Source organism: Berghia stephanieae, chromosome 2 (genome assembly GCF_034508935.2).
Source record: "Berghia stephanieae isolate SIO BIC M18660-M18661 chromosome 2, UCSD_Bste_1.3, whole genome shotgun sequence".
NCBI classification, from domain to species: Eukaryota; Metazoa; Mollusca; class Gastropoda; order Nudibranchia; family Aeolidiidae; genus Berghia; species Berghia stephanieae.
In genome coordinates this window covers 93,844,584-93,863,139 of record NC_088361.1, presented here as the reverse complement: position 1 = coordinate 93,863,139, position 18,556 = coordinate 93,844,584, and the positions used below count along the sequence as shown (strand labels likewise).

At 31.7% G+C, this 18,556-nt stretch overlaps 1 protein-coding gene across 1 annotated transcript in view; it reads left to right on the top strand.

The window, feature by feature from the left end:
• The window catches only part of LOC144965900 (uncharacterized), a gene marked incomplete in the record, with an annotated part of 63,636 nt that overhangs the window by 39,469 nt on the left and 5,611 nt on the right, over positions 1-18,556 (top strand). Inside the window, 20 exon segments of the mRNA XM_078901727.1 lie at positions 782-839; positions 1,309-1,394; positions 1,907-1,978; positions 2,513-2,584; positions 3,406-3,581; positions 4,179-4,260; positions 4,957-5,044; positions 6,676-6,702; positions 8,306-8,357; positions 9,478-9,589; positions 10,178-10,249; positions 11,348-11,443; positions 11,911-11,991; positions 12,760-12,874; positions 13,768-13,879; positions 14,278-14,394; positions 14,690-14,861; positions 16,426-16,687; positions 17,507-17,603; positions 18,290-18,364. Coding sequence (XP_078757853.1) covers positions 782-839; positions 1,309-1,394; positions 1,907-1,978; positions 2,513-2,584; positions 3,406-3,581; positions 4,179-4,260; positions 4,957-5,044; positions 6,676-6,702; positions 8,306-8,357; positions 9,478-9,589; positions 10,178-10,249; positions 11,348-11,443; positions 11,911-11,991; positions 12,760-12,874; positions 13,768-13,879; positions 14,278-14,394; positions 14,690-14,861; positions 16,426-16,687; positions 17,507-17,603; positions 18,290-18,364 — 2,024 coding nt within the window.

Sequence of the window (18,556 nt, the reverse complement as noted above, 5' to 3'; positions counted from 1 at the left end):
GTTATTTATTTGTCCGGAATAATGAAGATAAATTTTGCTTTTCTTTTTTAATTTTATTTTTATTTTTATTATTTAAGTTTCATTGTTATTTAGTTCATTATTATTATTATTATTACTATTATTATTATTATTATTATTATTATTATTATTATTATTATTATTATTATTATTATTATTATCATTATCATCATCATTATCATTATTATTATTATTATTATTATTAGTAGTAGTAGTAGTAGTAGTAGCAGTAGTAGTAGTAGTAGTAGTAGTAGTAGTAGTAGTAGTAGTAGTAGTAGTAGTAGCAGCAGCAGCAGCAGCAGCAGCAGCAGCAGCAGCAGCAGCAGCAGCAGTAGTAGTAGTAGTAGTAGTAGTAGTAGTAGTAGTAGCAGCAGCAGCAGCAGCAGTAGTAGTAGCAGCAGCAGCAGCAGCAGTAGTAGTAGTAGTAGTAGTAGTAGTAGTAGTAGTAGTAGTAGTAGTAGTAGTAGTAGCAGAAATAGTAGTAGTAGTAGTAGCAGAAATAGTAGTAGTAGTAGGAGGAGAAGGAGGAGGATGATGATGATGATGATGATGATGATGATGATGATGATGATGATGATGATGATGATGATGACAGAGGGAATATATTTATGTGAATTTTTTTTAATTCAAAAGATAAATGGATAAATAAGAACTTATAGATTTTCTCCTTTTACAGTTTGTTATCAGCATCATCGTGAGCAATGCATCATTTTTTAATTCAAACGACTAAATACCATTGATATTGTTCTTGTTTTTGAATCAGATGAAGGAACATCCCCATGTGATTTTCCAATCGTCTTTGTCACCTGAAGAAAAATGTGGTAAGTGTCCAAGGTGTTAATGATGTCAAATATATTTTATACTTAGCAAATATAATTGTTACATTATAATAATAATAATAATAATAATAATAATAATAATAATAATAATAATAATAATAATAATAATAATAATAATAATAATATATGGTTTTTATATAGTGCCTTACCCCATATATCAACAAGCTCAAAGCGCTTAACAGTAACGTGGCTACTTACACTCAAATATACAACCACTCAAACATGCAATAATGCAATATGAAACAAAGCAATATTATTCTACAGTGCTACATATTAAAAAGAAACGTTACGGAAAATATTATATTGGATGAGGATCACAAAATTCTGCTATTTTTGTTGACTTAATTCTGTGAAATTTTAAGTGATAAACTTGTATTTTCAAGATCATTCAACTTATTTATCTCAGTTTCATTGTTGTTGCTAATCTTGTCTTTCTATTGATGTGTTCCAGGTAACAGCCATGGACTGTGGATGCCGTTCCAAGAGCTCCACAAGAGGGAATTGATCAAACAAATGAAGTTTCTTAATGCTCAAAAGGTAGTTTATGGCCAGTACTTCAAGACTGTTTTATAAAAAATAAATCTTAAAATGTAGTATGTATAGCCAATGGCTGGTTTAACGATATTATTTTTAATTTTTAAACAATGTTTATCTCCCTTCAATCTTTAAAAACATAATTATCTCCCTTGTTTCTCAATGGCATCGCGATTATTTAGCTTGTTTGTCTTTTTTTGTTTTTGTTTATTTTATTATTATTATTTTTTTGAATATTGTATTTCAACATTTCCATATTACTTCATCATTGAAAGTTCCCTGCTATTTAGAGGTTAATACTTCTATTTTTAAAATGTTTTGAAACCCTTTACATTTAATATTATCATACGAACCATTATGATAAGAATATTTTTTCATGGATCGAATCAGTTATACACACATTTTAATATTTTAGACCAAAATTTCAAAATATTTTGAGAGGGGGTAGCTGTTCTAAAATGACTGTCTCTTCCTTTTCTTTGATTAGAATCATGATATTTTATTTCTTCTTGCAGAAATATTACAGCCAACCTGAAGACAACTCCAACAAACTTCTTAGAATCGCTTTGGTCTTGGACAAGTCGATGGTAAGTACAAAAGAACAAATTGCCTCATTTCAATATTTACTAGTATTTAAAATAATTTGAATTATGCTACTTGAAGCTCAAAGAAATAAAGTTAATTGAAATGGAAGCTTTAATTTAACAAATGAATACCGATAATTGGACGTTTCGGGTTTCCCTTTTGTCAACAAAACACAACGAATGATACACTAATGATGAATGAGAGTTGAGAGAATGGCATTAAGATCAAGTGTAATATAAAAAAGGATAATAAAAGGCGGAAAGTACAGGGTGATTCAATAAAATATTTACATTATATTAGCACCTATTTAGATCATTAAGTACCTCAATAAAGCACCCATGAATTGCTCATATTTTTATTTGAATCACCCTGTATAATGTGTCATTCACTGATAATGAAGACGTAATTTTTTTATAATCTTCACCATCTAAATGAGCTGTACTTTTACTAAATTTCTTTTTCTGAAAATAAATGGAGCAGATTAACGCTACTTCTTGGCTATCAGCTGATAATGCTATCATTTCTTTTCGTTTCAGTACATGGGCCTGGAATTTAGTCAGCAACACGTGATAAATTATGCATTGGATGTGGCCAATATTGTGGACTCTGTAAGTGGAAAAACGTTTGACTTACTTTTTTACCCTCTCCTTACCAACTATAGGAAAATCGTCACATTCGTCACGATACATCCAACATTTTTCGTATTCAAATTTCTTTTGTACATCCGAAAATTTAAAGAAAATTGACAGAGCATGTTTTACTAAAGATAATTATTTATCGCAAGAACTTACTGCTATAATGTCAGAGTGACAAAAATATATTTTTGTGTTAATTGGGTGTGAAGGTATGGGGAAAATCCTAAAAGTGGCTGGTAAGGAGAGGGTGAAGGGATGAAATACTTTTACTTTTTGTAATGTTCAATATTCTTGTTACATAAAAATAAAATATAAAAAACAAGACAACAAACGAATTCACTTCCTCCTCTCCTCTTCATATCTTCTTCCTATTCTCTGCTTCATGTTCTTCTTAATTCTTCCTTTACATATCTCCTTCTACCCCTTTTCCTCTTCGTCCTCCAACTTCCCCATTACCATCACCACCTCCTTCACTACCACTTCCTCCACAAAATCTCATTACATTTTTCTTTTTGTATATCTCAGTAGTTCTGATAACTCAACTTTGAAATAGCGCTGTTGTCCTATCTCTTCTTATTTCTCTCCTCTCCCACTTTGTCCTCCTCATTCTCATCCTCCACTTATTCCTTCTACTCATCATCAACTGCAATTTATGAATTCAATTTATTGATCTTCCATCAAAAAGATTAATATATCTCGATGTTATAAGATTGATTGCAAACTATATAAGATGGAAGAAGGTCCACTTAACTCAATAAAAGATAATCACGTCACATCTCTGTTATGTATTTCAGTATTTCCGACAACTCAACTTTGAAATAGCACTGACGTACCTGGAATTCTGGAACTTATTTGATAGATTTAAAGTTGACTCTAGTCATCGATCTGTGCTCACCAAATTCCTTCATTTCCACAAGAAGGAAATGCCAAATGCCAAGGAATATGGCTTTGATGCCACATTCTTCATCACGTGAGTTGTTTTCTTTTGTTTGGGGTGAGGTGATATATTTTGTATTTATAGTTATAAAAAGCCAATGAACCAGAGGGATTCTGTGCATTCATAACAGCAGACTTTTCAAGACCTAGATTTATATTTTTTAAAATTGCTGAATACCATCGGTGAAAGTTCACCTGTTTATGATGGCAGTGCCGGTATTTGGAATAATTCCTGCTGGCATTTTGACTTTCGATGGCTTTATTGTTAGGTTATTTAAGTTTAAGATGGCAGGTAAATTAGCATATCTTTCGGCAAACTGATATCGCCTGTTTGTGTTCAAACAAATAGATCCATTTGAGCTTTGACCCATGCTGAACACAATAATCTGTTCCAGGCTAGGCCCAGCTGCTATGTGAGCTACTTACTGTAAATGACAAGATTTGAGGTTTTTGACTTGTGGTTTATGGATTGTTGTTAATATATTTATGAGAATAGCCAATCAAGATAAGGTAGTGCACCCCTTAACATAGTTATTTCGGGTCACCTCTTATGTAAAACTGGCCCTATATTTTCTAATGCTGTCGTGAACAATTCATAATAGCCATTATCATCTGTCTTTTTTATAAACAGAGGAACAGAATTCGACAATCATCAAGTGGGCATTGCTATCCCTGACTCTATTTGCTCTGACAGGCCTATTGCTGTTGTCAAGGTAAGTGATTTGGTGTGTGTGTGCACAGAGTCTTTGATAATTTTAAGTTTTTCTTTTATCATTTTTTTTTTTTGGGGGGGGGGGGGGGTTGGTTTTTTTTTTGTTTTGTTTTGTTTTGCTTTTGTTTTTTTGCTTTCTTAAATTTTATCATTGTTATTTTCTGATTTCAATTGGAGTATTACATATGCCACCGTCTTAAAAAATTGTTTTGTTACCATTATATATGGAGAGACATTATTTGCATTTTAACCACGAAATTTATAGATAATTGTGTCTATATTTATGTGTATTTATACTCTCAAGTCTAGCAATTGTCTTAATTTCTTATTCCATTGCATTTACCTTCATTATCATCATTATTGCTTCATAGTCTTCAGCCTCTCTTACCTTTCATGCTTCCCTCCACTCATCTTCTACTCCTCCTATTTCTCTTCCTCATACTCCTCCTTCTTCTTCCTCCATCTTCATCATCATCATCATCATCATTATCTTCTACTTCTTCTTCTTCTTCTTCTTCTTCTTCTTCTTCTTCTTCTTCTTCTTCGTCTTCTTCTTCTTCTTCTTCTTCTTCTTCTTCTTCTTCTTCTTCTTCTTCTTCTTCTTCTTCTTCTTCTTCTTCTTCTTCTTCTTCTTCTTCTTTTGAACTTAGGAATAACTTTTTAATATCTCTTTTCTCTCTTTTTTTTCCCACATAAGGCTGGAAAACCGTTTGAACCACAGCAGACAGCTACTGTATTGTCTCATATGGCAGGACATATTTTAGGCATAGAACACGACGAAGATGGTAAGAAACTGGTCAAAGTTCATGAAAAATGCTTGAAAAAAGCAGCATGCGTTTTTAATTCTTTTTTAAATATAGCCAAGCTCCTCCAACTTGTCAACGACACACCAACCACTGTTGTTTAGAATGTTAGGAAAATACTGTTTGCCAATGCAGAACTCTTTTGAACCATGTGAAATGGAAGTAAAGAGAAGGAGAGAGAAAAATGAGACTTGTCATTATTAAAACTGTTTCAGTAAAATCAAACTTAGACATTGTGGTAAACGAACAACAACAAAAAATTTGATTAACTGCCATTAGAATCTGTTCCTGGCTCGGCTCAAAACATGATTTTATGAATAAATCAAACAAACAAAATCTTGTAAGTATCTTCTCTTAAATCTAAAATTATTGAACAATCAAAGGTGGTTGGCAAGTCGTTACCAAATTCACAAAATTAATCAGCATTTTTTGGTCCCATTGGTTCCATTTAACAAGGCTTTAAACCTAGAATTGAATGAACATATTAACCTATAATTAATATCTGTTAATCTGTGTTCCGTGGTCATCAATGTTAAAATATATGAGTTTTCAGATTATCTTAAAAGTGTATATTACCATGTTTATCCTAATGGTAATGTAATATTAATTGAAATTACAGCATTTAAAAAATGATATTGATAAAGGAAATGTTACCAGCTATCAATCCTATTTGTCAAATGCCAAATCATAACCTGAAATATGGTTCCGTGTTTCTTTTTCTATTTTTTTTTGTCCATTTCTAAGTTGAAAAATGAAGTTTTTCATAATTTTAAAAAAAGTCAACATATTAGGGCTCCATTCCCAGTCATTAGTTGATTCTTATAAACAGTATCTAATATTATTTTTCTCCTTGAACGATTTTGAGCAATTGTCATAGTAAAATAGTTATTTTTCAACAATGTCTGAGTTAGAGTTAGATCCATCACCTCTATTTTTATATTGTCACCATTTAAATCGGAGTTGGAAGATGCCTGCACATTATGATGTATTTACAACATTATAATATTTCTCTTTTGTAACTATGTTTAATTTAGATGACTGGATTTTAAAAAATCCCAGTGGTTTCCTGTTGGAGTCAACCGTAATACTGGAAATTTTGTCGTTGTAGCATAGAAATGTATTTTGAAATTTATTTTTTTTTAAACACACAGAAAACCCAACAAGATAGACATTTGTTAGTATTTGAGGTTGAACAAACAAAAAAAATACTGGAATGTTTATTATTGTAGCATAGAAATGTATTTTAAAAATATTTTTTTTAAATACACAAAAAAAAAAAAAAACGCAACAAGATAGACATTTAATTTGTTTATTTTTCTGAGGTTAATAAATAAAAGGTTAATAAGCATCTTGGTGTTCCTAATTTCAAACGGAATTGGATATGCCAAAAATCGTGCATAATGTCGCAAATATTTTCAATTACTGGTTCATTAAAATGAAGAAAAAAATATATTTATCTGCAATAGATAATTGTTTTTCCTTATCAGTAATAGATTTTTTTTCCATCTAAATATTTCATTGGTAATTTTTATCTTTGTGAGAAAGGCAATTGAAACTGTGCAAAACAAGTGCTAAGTTTAAACATTTTCATTTCATTCTTCAAATGCTATCAGATAAATGGAGAAATATTTACCATGAAGGTATAATGACTTTATCATCATCGACGTTGAACAAAACAAATGTGTTTTGCTGTAATCTGTGTCTTGCAATGATTTTATTTGTGTTTTATTATCTCTTTTATTTCTGAATTAATGTATTTTTTATGTTTTGTTTATTTATTTATTCACTTATATATCTATTTATTTATTGATTCATTTATTTATTCACTTATTTATCTATTTATTTATTCATTTATTTTATTCACTTATTTATCTATTTATTTATTTGTTTACTTTTGTTTATTTATTGTTTGGGATTTTGCTTTAATGCCAAACTCGATGTTGTGTCTTTATTATAATTTTATTTTTATTTTTTTTTGTTATTGTTATTTTATTATTTTATTTTTTATTTTTTTTTGTTTTTTTTTTTAATCTGAATTTAATATACTTTTCCCCTTTTACCCTGCTTGCATTTTATACTTTTTTAATAGAATGGATTTTTTTTTGAATGACACATAAAGATATCATGTTTTTCAGATTTCTTTTTGCTTTTTAAATAGTTGTTTAGATATCATCTCTTTTATTTAGTGTGGCTTTGTGATTATCTTGGGGTATCACGTTCGTCTTTGGATTGATAGGTTTCTGGTTCAAGTGTCACTTTGGGCCATGCAAAACAAGAGTCCTTGGAGAAGTCTCTTTACTCAATTCCCTCACTTGACTGGCAACAGAATTATGTCCTAGTCAGGGAAGAAAAAAAATTGCAATCGTGCTTTACAGGCACCATGTCAGGTTCATATTCAATGTCACTGTTGGTTTGAGACCCCATGTAAAGCACTTTGAGAAAATTAAATATTTGCTTTATAAAAGATCAGGATTTTTTGTCTGTTTCTTTTTTCTTTTTTTTCTTTTAAAATATTATTATGTCTTTATTGACTCCTGTCAGCTTGGGTATTTGTTTATATATATATATATATATATATATATATATATATATATATATATATATATATATATATATATATATATATATATATATATATATATATATATATATATATATATATATATATATATATATATGTGTGTGTGTTGATCGCTATTGTCTCATTTTTTATTTTCCAGTTAAGTGTTAGAATTAATATGTGTTCTTTTAAATGGAGGAAGATACATGTCGTTTAGATAGACTAAGAGAGAGAGAGAGAGAGAGAGAGAGAGAGAGAGAGAGAGAGAGAGAGAGAGGGGGTTGTTTTATTTCTTCTATTCTTTTGCTTATGCTTTGTTGTTTGTATGTTGTCACCAGCATATGTGTTGTCATTTCGTAATCATCGTCATTATCATCATCATCATCATCATCATTCAATGGTTTTTTTTTAAAGAAATGCATTCTGCTACCCAATGAATGTAAATGTTACAGATCCATCTTCCGACCACAATATTCTTATAGTTTAGATTTTGAAATCATCTGTAAAAAAAAAAAAAAACAGAAAAGGTTTACATCTAATATTAATTTTAGAATCATGAAGTCACAGTACTTGACAAGGCTTTTGTGAGCTTTTATGATTTGTCTTTGTCTTCTATCCCAATGCTATGAGATCATCTGATTCACAAACTTTTCTAATGATTTGTGTTGATTTCACTTTTTCAGGAGGCTGTTTCTGTGGGGATGAGTTTGGTTGCGTTATGTCATCAGCCATGTTGTAAGTAATAGATATGAAATGCCATCACAACTTGCTTTTAGCCTATCCTGTGTTATTATTTTTCATTTATCAACGATAGTTTTAATTCAGACGGTCTGCAGAAATCAAAATAATATGAATTTCTATCTTCACATGAAGCATTTTAAATTAACTAAAGTATATAAATTTTTTGTTATTATTCATCCGAGATGAATTTTGTTTAGGGGTTTTAACTTAACCCTCTCCTTACCAACTACAGGAAAATCGTCACATTTGTTATGATATAACCAACATTTTTCTTATTCAAATTTCTTTTGTACATCATAACATTTAAAGAAAATGAACAGTGTGTTGTAGAGCATGTTTTGCTAAAGAAATTATGTATGGCAAGAATTTTACTGCTATTGTCAGAGTGATAAAAAATCTATTTTTGTGTAAGTTTAGCGTGAAGTTTTGGGGAAAATCCTGAAAATGGCTGGTAAGGAGAGAGTTAAATAGGGTAAAAATCTGACAGGATATTTAAAGTCCTGTTTATCCTTGATTTTTTTTCTTCTCTTTCTTGATGATATAGTGATGAATTTAAAGACTTACAGTTCTTAATGATTTATTGTATTCATGAACCAGATTAGGATAATAGGTTTTTGTGATGTTGGCTTCAGAGTAAAATATTTATAATCAAAATCCAGATTTTAACATTTCATTTACTGGCATTTTTGTGGGTGGCTGGCAGCTGCCGTCTATTTCGATAAAAAGAGATAACCCAGAGGTCACCTGCATTACAGCACCTCAATAGTTAGCAAAAGAGGTTTAGTTTTTTTTGCATAAGGGAAAACTATTTTGCATATCATGTTGAGAGTTTATAATTTTTTTTAAATAGAGAAAGATAAAATATAAATGTTAACAGAACAGACTTATTGTGACAATACAATCATTTCTCTCCAATCCAAACACCTCTGTTCCCAGCATTTTATCTGGATTACATAGACATCTGGGTAGTGTACAAATAAAGAAGAAAAAAATCCACCTTCAGACACCCTGTGCGGATAATAGAATCATTCGGATTGTGGAGTTCCGGATTAGAGAGACGCGACTGTATGTTATGTGCATTTTTCATGTATCTAGTATTCTTTTTTTTCTTCAGATCTGTGGGTAAATTCCATTCTCGCATGTTCTCCACATGCAGCAAGTCTGATTTAGGCGTCAGTTTGAACATGGGAATCACATCCTGTCTCTGGGGTGCTCCTGAGGTCAATGTAAGCTTGCCTACCAATTACATTCTTACTTTTCCTTGTTAGCTCCCCTTGTCATGCATTATATCCCCTCTTCTAAAATAAGTTTTGTTAGTTCAGTTAAATTAATGTTGTTAAATTTTCCTAAAAGTCATGCGTTGCAAGAAGAGGGAAGCTTTTGATAGCATTTGAAATTTTTACCTAAAAAAGTTAAAAGTGCCTAAATGAGCCAGTCAAAATGTAGCAAATTTATAAACTATATATTTTAATTAAAGTGGTCAATTTCTGCTTGTTTTGTCTGTTGCCTGTCACAGGCCAATGACTGAAACGTCATATTTTAGTATTGCCTCTTTTAATGAGTCATATTTAGTCTTTATTTTTATTTTTTGTACTAGAAATGTGTCCTTTGTTTAAACAGAGAAGTTTGCTGTTTAGAGAAAAATACAGTCAATTGAGACGACTAAAATGCCTTATTTCTTTTTGTTTTAATTTTTTTTTTTTTTTTAATCACATAAGTTTTTTGTAATGCACTTTTTCATTTAATGTTTATCAGAATTTTAAATCCTATCAAATATCAGAAATGAAAGATTTGGATTCTTTGTGTTTTGACAGACTGAGTTCAAACAAACTTGTGGCAATAACATTGTGGAGAGAGGAGAAGAATGTGATTGTGGCAGTCCAGAGGTAGGTTATTTTGTAGTCATAAATTTTACTTAGTTTAAATAGTTTTGAAAAAAAAAAAAAAAAAAAAAAAAAAACTTGATCATGTGTATAGCACAATGTCCACTGAACGTATTCAAAGTGCTTTACAAAGGATCCCTAGCAAACAGCAGTACTTAACATCTATGATGAGACATGACACCTGTAAGGCGATAATACAATTTTTTTTTTCGACAGAGACAAGGCTGTGAACAGTCAGGTATTCATTTTACACCTTAATACGCTGAAAGAATGTGTGTAAAGAGTCTGTCCAAGGACTCAACTATGCACTGCTCAGAGCGGTGTCATACTACAAGACTATATATTCGCATAAATGTTCAATGATTTCTATTGAATTAACCTCAACAAAAATTGAAGGAAAAGCATTTTTCGGTGACATCAATATTGCCATTGGGCATCATCATCATCACTTATGAGGTTCATCCAAAATGAGACTGTTATGGTGATTACATTCATGATAAAATGTTCTGTCATAAAGAGGGCTAAGCAAACAAATTATTGTTATTATTGACATCGTAGCAATGATGATGGTGACGATGATAATAATACTTATTGTCTACACCTATCTACAGGTCTGATAACTAAACTCAATTATGGGCTTGATTTAACATTGACAAAATGGATAATATTTTCCATTGGCTCAAAGAGTATGTCCAAGACAACAATGAGACCATAACAATATGTACTATCAAAATTGTAGATTGTACACTCTGAAAAATACCATCAAATCACCAATTTATTAATGTGTCCATTTAAAAATCTTTTTGATGCAACCTATATCTTATTATTTTTTGTTGTATTGTATAACTTATCTTATACGTATTTTAACAACTGTAATAATTATAATGAATATAGAACTTTATTGTCCATAGAAATGGAAATTCATTTTGGTTCACATTGATGCCAATGGTAGTATAGTAGACACATACACACCCACCAGTCTCGTAAGCTACATATACATGCACACACAACAACACATACACAATAGATGTCATTGAGAATGAAATTTGCCACCATTGTTCCATATTTATGGTTATGTATCATAAAAATCCACCCCACCAGGAATGCCAGTCAAAGGATCCTTGTTGTGACCCAAATACTTGTCTATTGAAGTCCTGGGCTCAGTGTCGATCTGGTCCTTGTTGTAACAATTGCACGGTAAGTCATAACAATAAATAATTAAAATTTATTAATAATATGTTTGCACTCGGATACAATTTTACTCTTATTTTATTTTTCTAAATACAATTTTTTTCATGAAATAATAGTTATGCAAATATTTAGCGCTGCAGAAAACTTAGGCATTGCTTTATTTTTTATATATTTAGATATTATTATTATTATTATTATTATTATTATTATTATTATTATTATTATTATTATTATATTATTATTATTATTATTATTATTATTATTATATTATTATTATTACTATTATTATTATTATTATTATTATTATTATTATTATTATTATTATTATTAATTTTGTTATAATTATTATTTTTGGTATAATTTTAAAATATCTCTAATTCATGCATGTTTTATATTAACTATTATTCAAGACAGGTCTGATTTTATAAGATATTGATAATGACATATAACATGTGTAATCTCTCCTTTAACAGTTTTTGTCGACGACTCATATGTGTAGGCCCAGACAGACTGAGTGTGATATTCCAGAGTATTGCAGTGGGCAGTCAGGAGATGTAAGTATCATAGCAGTACTCACGGTAGTCCATAACAGTATAAATAAAATAAAAAATTAAAATAAAATTCCCTTTATTCATCCCAACGGGAAATTTTTCTCTATGGTCTATTCCAAGGGAAGATTGGAATATTCAGGCATCAGCCGCAGTGCGGTGCTGCAAATTGAGCTAGGGCGAGGTGACTTGCTCAAGGCCACACAGCGCAGCGGGGGGGGGGGGGGGGGGGGGGGGGATCGAACTCGGTACCTTTCAGGTACAAAGCAAAGACCGTACCGCTGAGCCACGCTGCCCCCGGTATTGAAAAAAAAAAAAATGAGATAAACTCGTATAGAAAATTATTTACTTAATGCGATCTGACGATTTATATGCAATCCCAAGCCAATGGCACAACTTAACATTTAGAATGATGCCTCTAAGGCATAATTACCCTTTGTTTCAAAAGAAACGATGTCATTAACCAAGATAAATATTTTAAGAAATCTTGATAATCTTATTGTTTATTCCATTTTCTCTCATTTGTGTTTGCTAGATTTATTTTTTTATAGAAACAGCTTTCCAAACCCCATTCCTTAACTCTTTTTCTTTTAACCATTATTTTTCTACTATTCCTGGTAGTTTTTAAAGATTAATTTTTCTTTTTTTGGTGTTTATGTGTTGACATCTAAAAATATATCAAGAAGGAAAAGTACCTATTTGATATGACCAATGTTTTCACTTCAACTTTCCATCAATCTAAACTTTCAATTTGTTTTCCTTTTCCCTTTCAAGTGTCCATTTAACACTTACATAGAAGACGGCCACCCGTGCAGGAACAACGAAGGCTACTGTCTTGGTGGAATCTGTCCATCCGTAGATGAACAATGTCAGGGGATCTGGGGAACAGGTCGGTATAGATTAGTTTGTTTTAAAAAGATTGATGGATTTGCAAACTTTTGCATTATGGATGTCATTGAAGTTGCTTTGGAGTTCAATCCGGAACAATAAATTAATATATTTAATTAATTTTTTTTCAAATCAATGTATTGTTCTATTTACCTATATATTTAGTTATTCATTTGTGTATTTATTAATTTATTTTTCAATTTATTCCTCTATTTATATTTTTTAATCATTTTGTTATATTTGCTTTTGTAAAATTTTATTTAACAAATGGAACCAAACTGGTGCTGACAGTGTCAGCTGCAAAACTGCAGATGCATCTTTGATTCAGTATAGCTTGTGCAAAAGGAAAGTTTGGTGCCTCAGCACATAATTTAATCTTTATTTGATTCTTTTCAGGTTAATTTGTTAATTTATGAAGATATTTGTAGCAACTTCTTTTTTTTTTTCCCCTGAAAATTGTGAATTTAAAGATTCAAAATATTGCAACTTGAAGTTCGAAGAAATAAATATCAATTGTCAAGTGGAATGGATGCTTCAATTTAATACATGAAGACATGATGTGAATCACCTTAACAATGCCATTCTTTCATTTCTGATTTGTCTTGAGTGTTTCATTCAGCGTGTTTGGTTGACAAAGAGGAAACCTGAAAAATTTGCATTATCTGTCATCGTTTAATGAAATATTGTTTCCATACCATTTAACTGTTGTTATGAATTTCAAGATGGCAGGTTTTTGTTTTGAGATATGGAAAAGAAGCTTGAGCTTTTCTCCACTCCTGTTTTGGTCTTTTTCCTTTTTCATTTATCATTTAGTTTCCACAGTTTGAATTGTTACCTTATTTGTTTCCGTGTTTTAACTGTGTCTGATTTAACCTTTTTAAAAATCTTTTCCAGGAGCAAAATCAGGGCATGAGCAATGCTTTCAACGGTTCAACCCCACAGGCAATTTTAACGGACATTGTGGAAAGAACAAAATGACTGGGAGTTATGCCAAATGTCAGCATAGGTAACAATTTTGTTTAAGACCATCTAAATATAATTATAGGGTTGTTATCGAGATTTGATTTTTCATTTTGTTAAAAGTTCAGTGGCGTTATAATTTTTTTTAAAGATTCACTCATGTTTTTTAAAAAATAAAAGTTTTATTCATATTTAAAGATAATTGCATTTAAATCACAAGTTAAAAAACAAAAAAACACACAAACCAAAACAAACGCTAATTTTTCAATGAATTCTAAAAAATACCAAATATAACGACTGTGGCAAAATATTTTTCATGCAGGACATGAAATCTCTACATCTTTTTTTATTGCCTTGACCTTGACAGTGACATATCCTGTGGTTTTTACATACAAAAATGAAACTAATATATCATTATGTTATATTTTTTTCATATTTTAACAGTGACATATCCTGTGGTCTTCTGCATTGTGAAGGAGGGAAGGAATCGCCAATGTACGGGTCGGACAAGGGATTTTCTACCACTAAAATCTATGCCAATGATATTGAATATGAATGCAAGTAAGTACATCCTTGATCATGTCTGTAACTAACCAGCTTTAATCATGTCATTACTTTTAGTCATACCTAAGTATGTCTGTCAGGCATTTCAAATGACGCTTGTGACAATGATAGTGTGAAACAAATATAAATTTCATTCCACATGAAACATGACAAATATTTAATTAGGGAAAATTGTAATCATATCTTACAACAAAGGACGACTTAGATTAAAGGCAGAGGGCAAGAATTGGGGAATGGAAAGGGGCAAGCAATTATGTATAAAGTTAACTGTTTTTGTTTCCACTTTTCTCAGGAGTGTCCAAGGTCCAGCCATGATGGATATGCCCCACATGGGGATGGTACAAGACGGTACTAAGTGTGGCCACAACAAGATTTGTATGCGTAATGCCTGTGTACAGATGGCTGTGGTTCCAACCCTAGACTGTCCCACTGCCAATCTTGCTCTCATCTGTTCAGGCCACGGGGTATGTGTCTCAATTTCTAATTTATGTTATTCATTCTTCATCCTTTCTAATTTTGTGTAAATAGCTATTTTCCTTCATGGGTTAGGGGGGGGGGGGGGGGGTGGTGGTGGTTAAAGCATTCACTCAAGGTTGCCAATTTTCCGTATATTTACGGAATTCAGTATGGTATAAACCCTCAGTATATTTTCCAATCACCTGCTAGGCGGAAAAAATAAGTACAAAAGTCTTTTTACTGGAGTTCAGCACTCAGAAAGGGGTTGGTCAATGTGTTTGTGTAAAAGTTCAGTAAATTTTTGCATTCTGAATTGGCATCCCTGATTCACTGGCATCCCTGATTCACTGTGATTCGAAAGGTCCAGGGTTTGAGCCCTGCTTCAGGCACTTTCATTTTGTTAAAAATTTCCTTGGGAAAGATTATTAACCCCCAATTTGCTCATTTTGGACAAGAAGAATGATTCAGGTTGACATCTGACGTTTGATGGATTATCCCCATTCCTTCATGTAATACATAGATGATGGTATCTAATGGTGCCTTGAGGAAGGATGTATTTTTTATTTTTTTTATTCCCATTCATCCTTCCCTTTTTTTTCTTCTTGATAATTGTTAAGAGCATGAACGATTTTAAAATGATGGAATTGGAGGAGATAAATGTGCTTGATCCGTCCTTGATTTGACAAGCATAATTGATTGGTTCTAAGGAAATGTGGAGATTCCCAGTAGAGCACTCACTTCACATGCAAAGAGACCGGGATCCATTCCAGATGAAATTGAGATTCTTTTATGACCCCAGTCCACTCAGCAATAATTGGGTAGCTGGGGTCTATTAAATCTGGTGGAAAGTACTTTTCGATACACTATCATCCTATCTAAAGGGTAGCAAACAATTACAATGGTCTCTTTAATGATAAAGAAAATGGGACAAACACTGGTTCCATTGGCTCTATGGCTCTGAAGGACCATTTTTTAAACAATCAGTAGGCTACCTTGTGTTCTAAAAAGATTTTCTAAGAGTCACCCAAATGACTTTATAAACTATTTTAGACCTCTTCTTGATCCAGATAAATACACTTTTTAAGATTGAAAGGGTTTTCTTGAGAGACTGACATTGCGTGTTGAACAAAATTCAGCTTAAGCATATTTTTTTTTAAAAGGAGGAGAAAGGGAAACTATGAGTTTTGAAAAAATTCTCATCTTTTCCTGCTTGTCCGTAATACCTTCCAATCGTTTTTCACAAATGTTGAGCTTCGCTAAACATTTTATCATCACCTGAAGTAACTATTTATCAGGTATTTATGGATGTAAGTAATGTATAAAAATGTATACTGAAGAACTTTAAAAAAAACAAAAAACAGAACAAAATACTAGACAAAACATTTAGGGCTTAAAACCCCTCTTCAGCCATTAACTAAAAATGTAATAGATTGATGTACAAAACATCCCGTGTTTGGTATTTCACAATTTTTTTTAAAGGCTATTTTATTCATTTTTGTAGATTACTTTTTACAGTCCACAGCTTCTAGCAGTTTAGTATTCACTTTGACTAATGTCTTACCGGTCTCTTAGGTGTGTACTCGAGATGATTCGTGCTTCTGTGATGTGGGTTGGGAGGGCTACGACTGTAGCGAGAAGTCCAATCTGACAGTTTTAGCCGCCAGTGTTCCAAGCAACGCTGCTATGGACAGTCATGCGATGCTACCTGGCAGCAATTCTATCGTGACAACAACGGTGGAATCTGTCGGTGCCAGGGCCGGAGACGGAGATGCTGAAAAGATTTACATTATAGAAGAGGACAAGGAAAAACCTTTAACTGCTCCAGTTCAGGAAGGTATGAATACATTTTGACCTTGACCTTTTTTTATTTTGTCCTCCTTGTCTCTTGAAAAGTTGCAGATGTGGGGAAATGAAATAATTTTATAACTTTTCATGATTCATGGACAGTTACACATGTCTTGGTGACCACCTACTGAGGCAGACAACTTTTTACACAAGTGCTTGCCTCTGCTATAATGTTTGTTTGTCAGCATTTTGGATCTTTTTTAAAGTAATATTTATCCAGTGCTCCCAACCTTACTTACACATTTTTATGAGGGTTGTATGCATTATTCGATTTCGAATTTTTTTTTTTTAAATAGAAAGAAAGAAATCAAACCCTTATTGAGTGTAATTAAACACTTTGGTTTGTTTCATAACCCGGCACTTCATGTTGGGAGCAATAAAATATCTGGTTGGATCATATGGGATTTATATGAGGATTCTGGAAGTGGATATTATTTATGTTGTCAATAATGGGTGTGTTTATTCATTATTTTGATAATCGCTTATGATGTCATCAGATTCACACTCGTTATTGGTTTTTCAGGATTGTAAACACTTTTTCAAAATTCTACTCATTTTAACTCTCCATTGTACACATTTTTTATGGGATAGAGTTGGCAGCACTGGTTATCTGACTATATTAATATTTAACCAACTTTTTAATTGTTTTTGACTTTCATTTCTCTTTACTGTTTTGGTTTTTTTGTTTGTTTTTTTTATGAGGTTATTCAACTTCATATATGCCTCTTTATGCAGTGAACACACACTGTTTCGTAATATAAAAAAAACCTTGTCCTTTAAAAAAAAAATCTTTATTTTATCTGTTCAGATGGAGGAGGCATCAGTACGACTCTTCTTATTGTCATTCTGTCGTCTGTCGTGGGAGTCCTAATAATGGCCATGATTGTCACTTTGATATGCTACAGGTAAGTGCGGGGGATAATTATCATTCAAATGAGAGACAAAATAGAAAGAAATTAATTATTGTAATAAGTAAACATGCTTTATTTACAGGGAGCCTGGTAGCTCTGCACTCAACTCACACATCAATTGGCATTGTTTTTTGCTTGTTTTTTGGGGGACTTTTTAAAAAAGAATTTGGGGGGAAGGGGGTTCCCTTGCCTTTTTGTCAATTCAGCAATCATTTTGTGCTATTGCCAGATGGATATTTATTGTGGAAGATACTTTGTTAATAGAACAAGAATATTCAAAGGGTATCCATGAATTATTACCTTACGTTTGAGGCTACGAAAATGTTTATAAATTGGTCGTATTTTCAGATGGAGGAGGTATCAGCACACCTAGAGTCTGCTCTCTGTGGGGATTGGGGCGTTTTAATTGCCATCCATTATCTATTATTAGTAGTATATCCTTTTGAATTTTGTTTCTGATAAAAATATTGAAGAAAAGATCACTGTCCTACATAGTCTACATTTTATCTTTCATAAACTTGATGTGATCAAAGAACACACAATCGAGATCATAAGATTTTGTTTATTATTAAAAATTAAAGTGCATCAATTCTTGCACGAAAATCAGATTTGCACAGCTTATTATTTTGATAACTTTCTTTTAGAATTGTTTGTAATGTCACCTTTCACTGTCTTTCCAGGAGGAGAACTCCAAGCAAGAATCTGTTCAATGTGAAATCCAACAAAACCTACGATAAAGCAAAATCTAATCCAAGGTAATCTTTTGAATGTGAAACATTTTTGTTTTTTCTTCAGATTAAGTATCCTGTCCGACATCTTCTTGCTGGTACATAGTTTGTTGTTCTTCAGTTATATTTTTCTTTTCTATCCCCTTTGCCCATTGACTTTTTCAATCAAATGGAATGTATATACAAGGAGCATTGTAATATTATAATAACAGTTTTTTT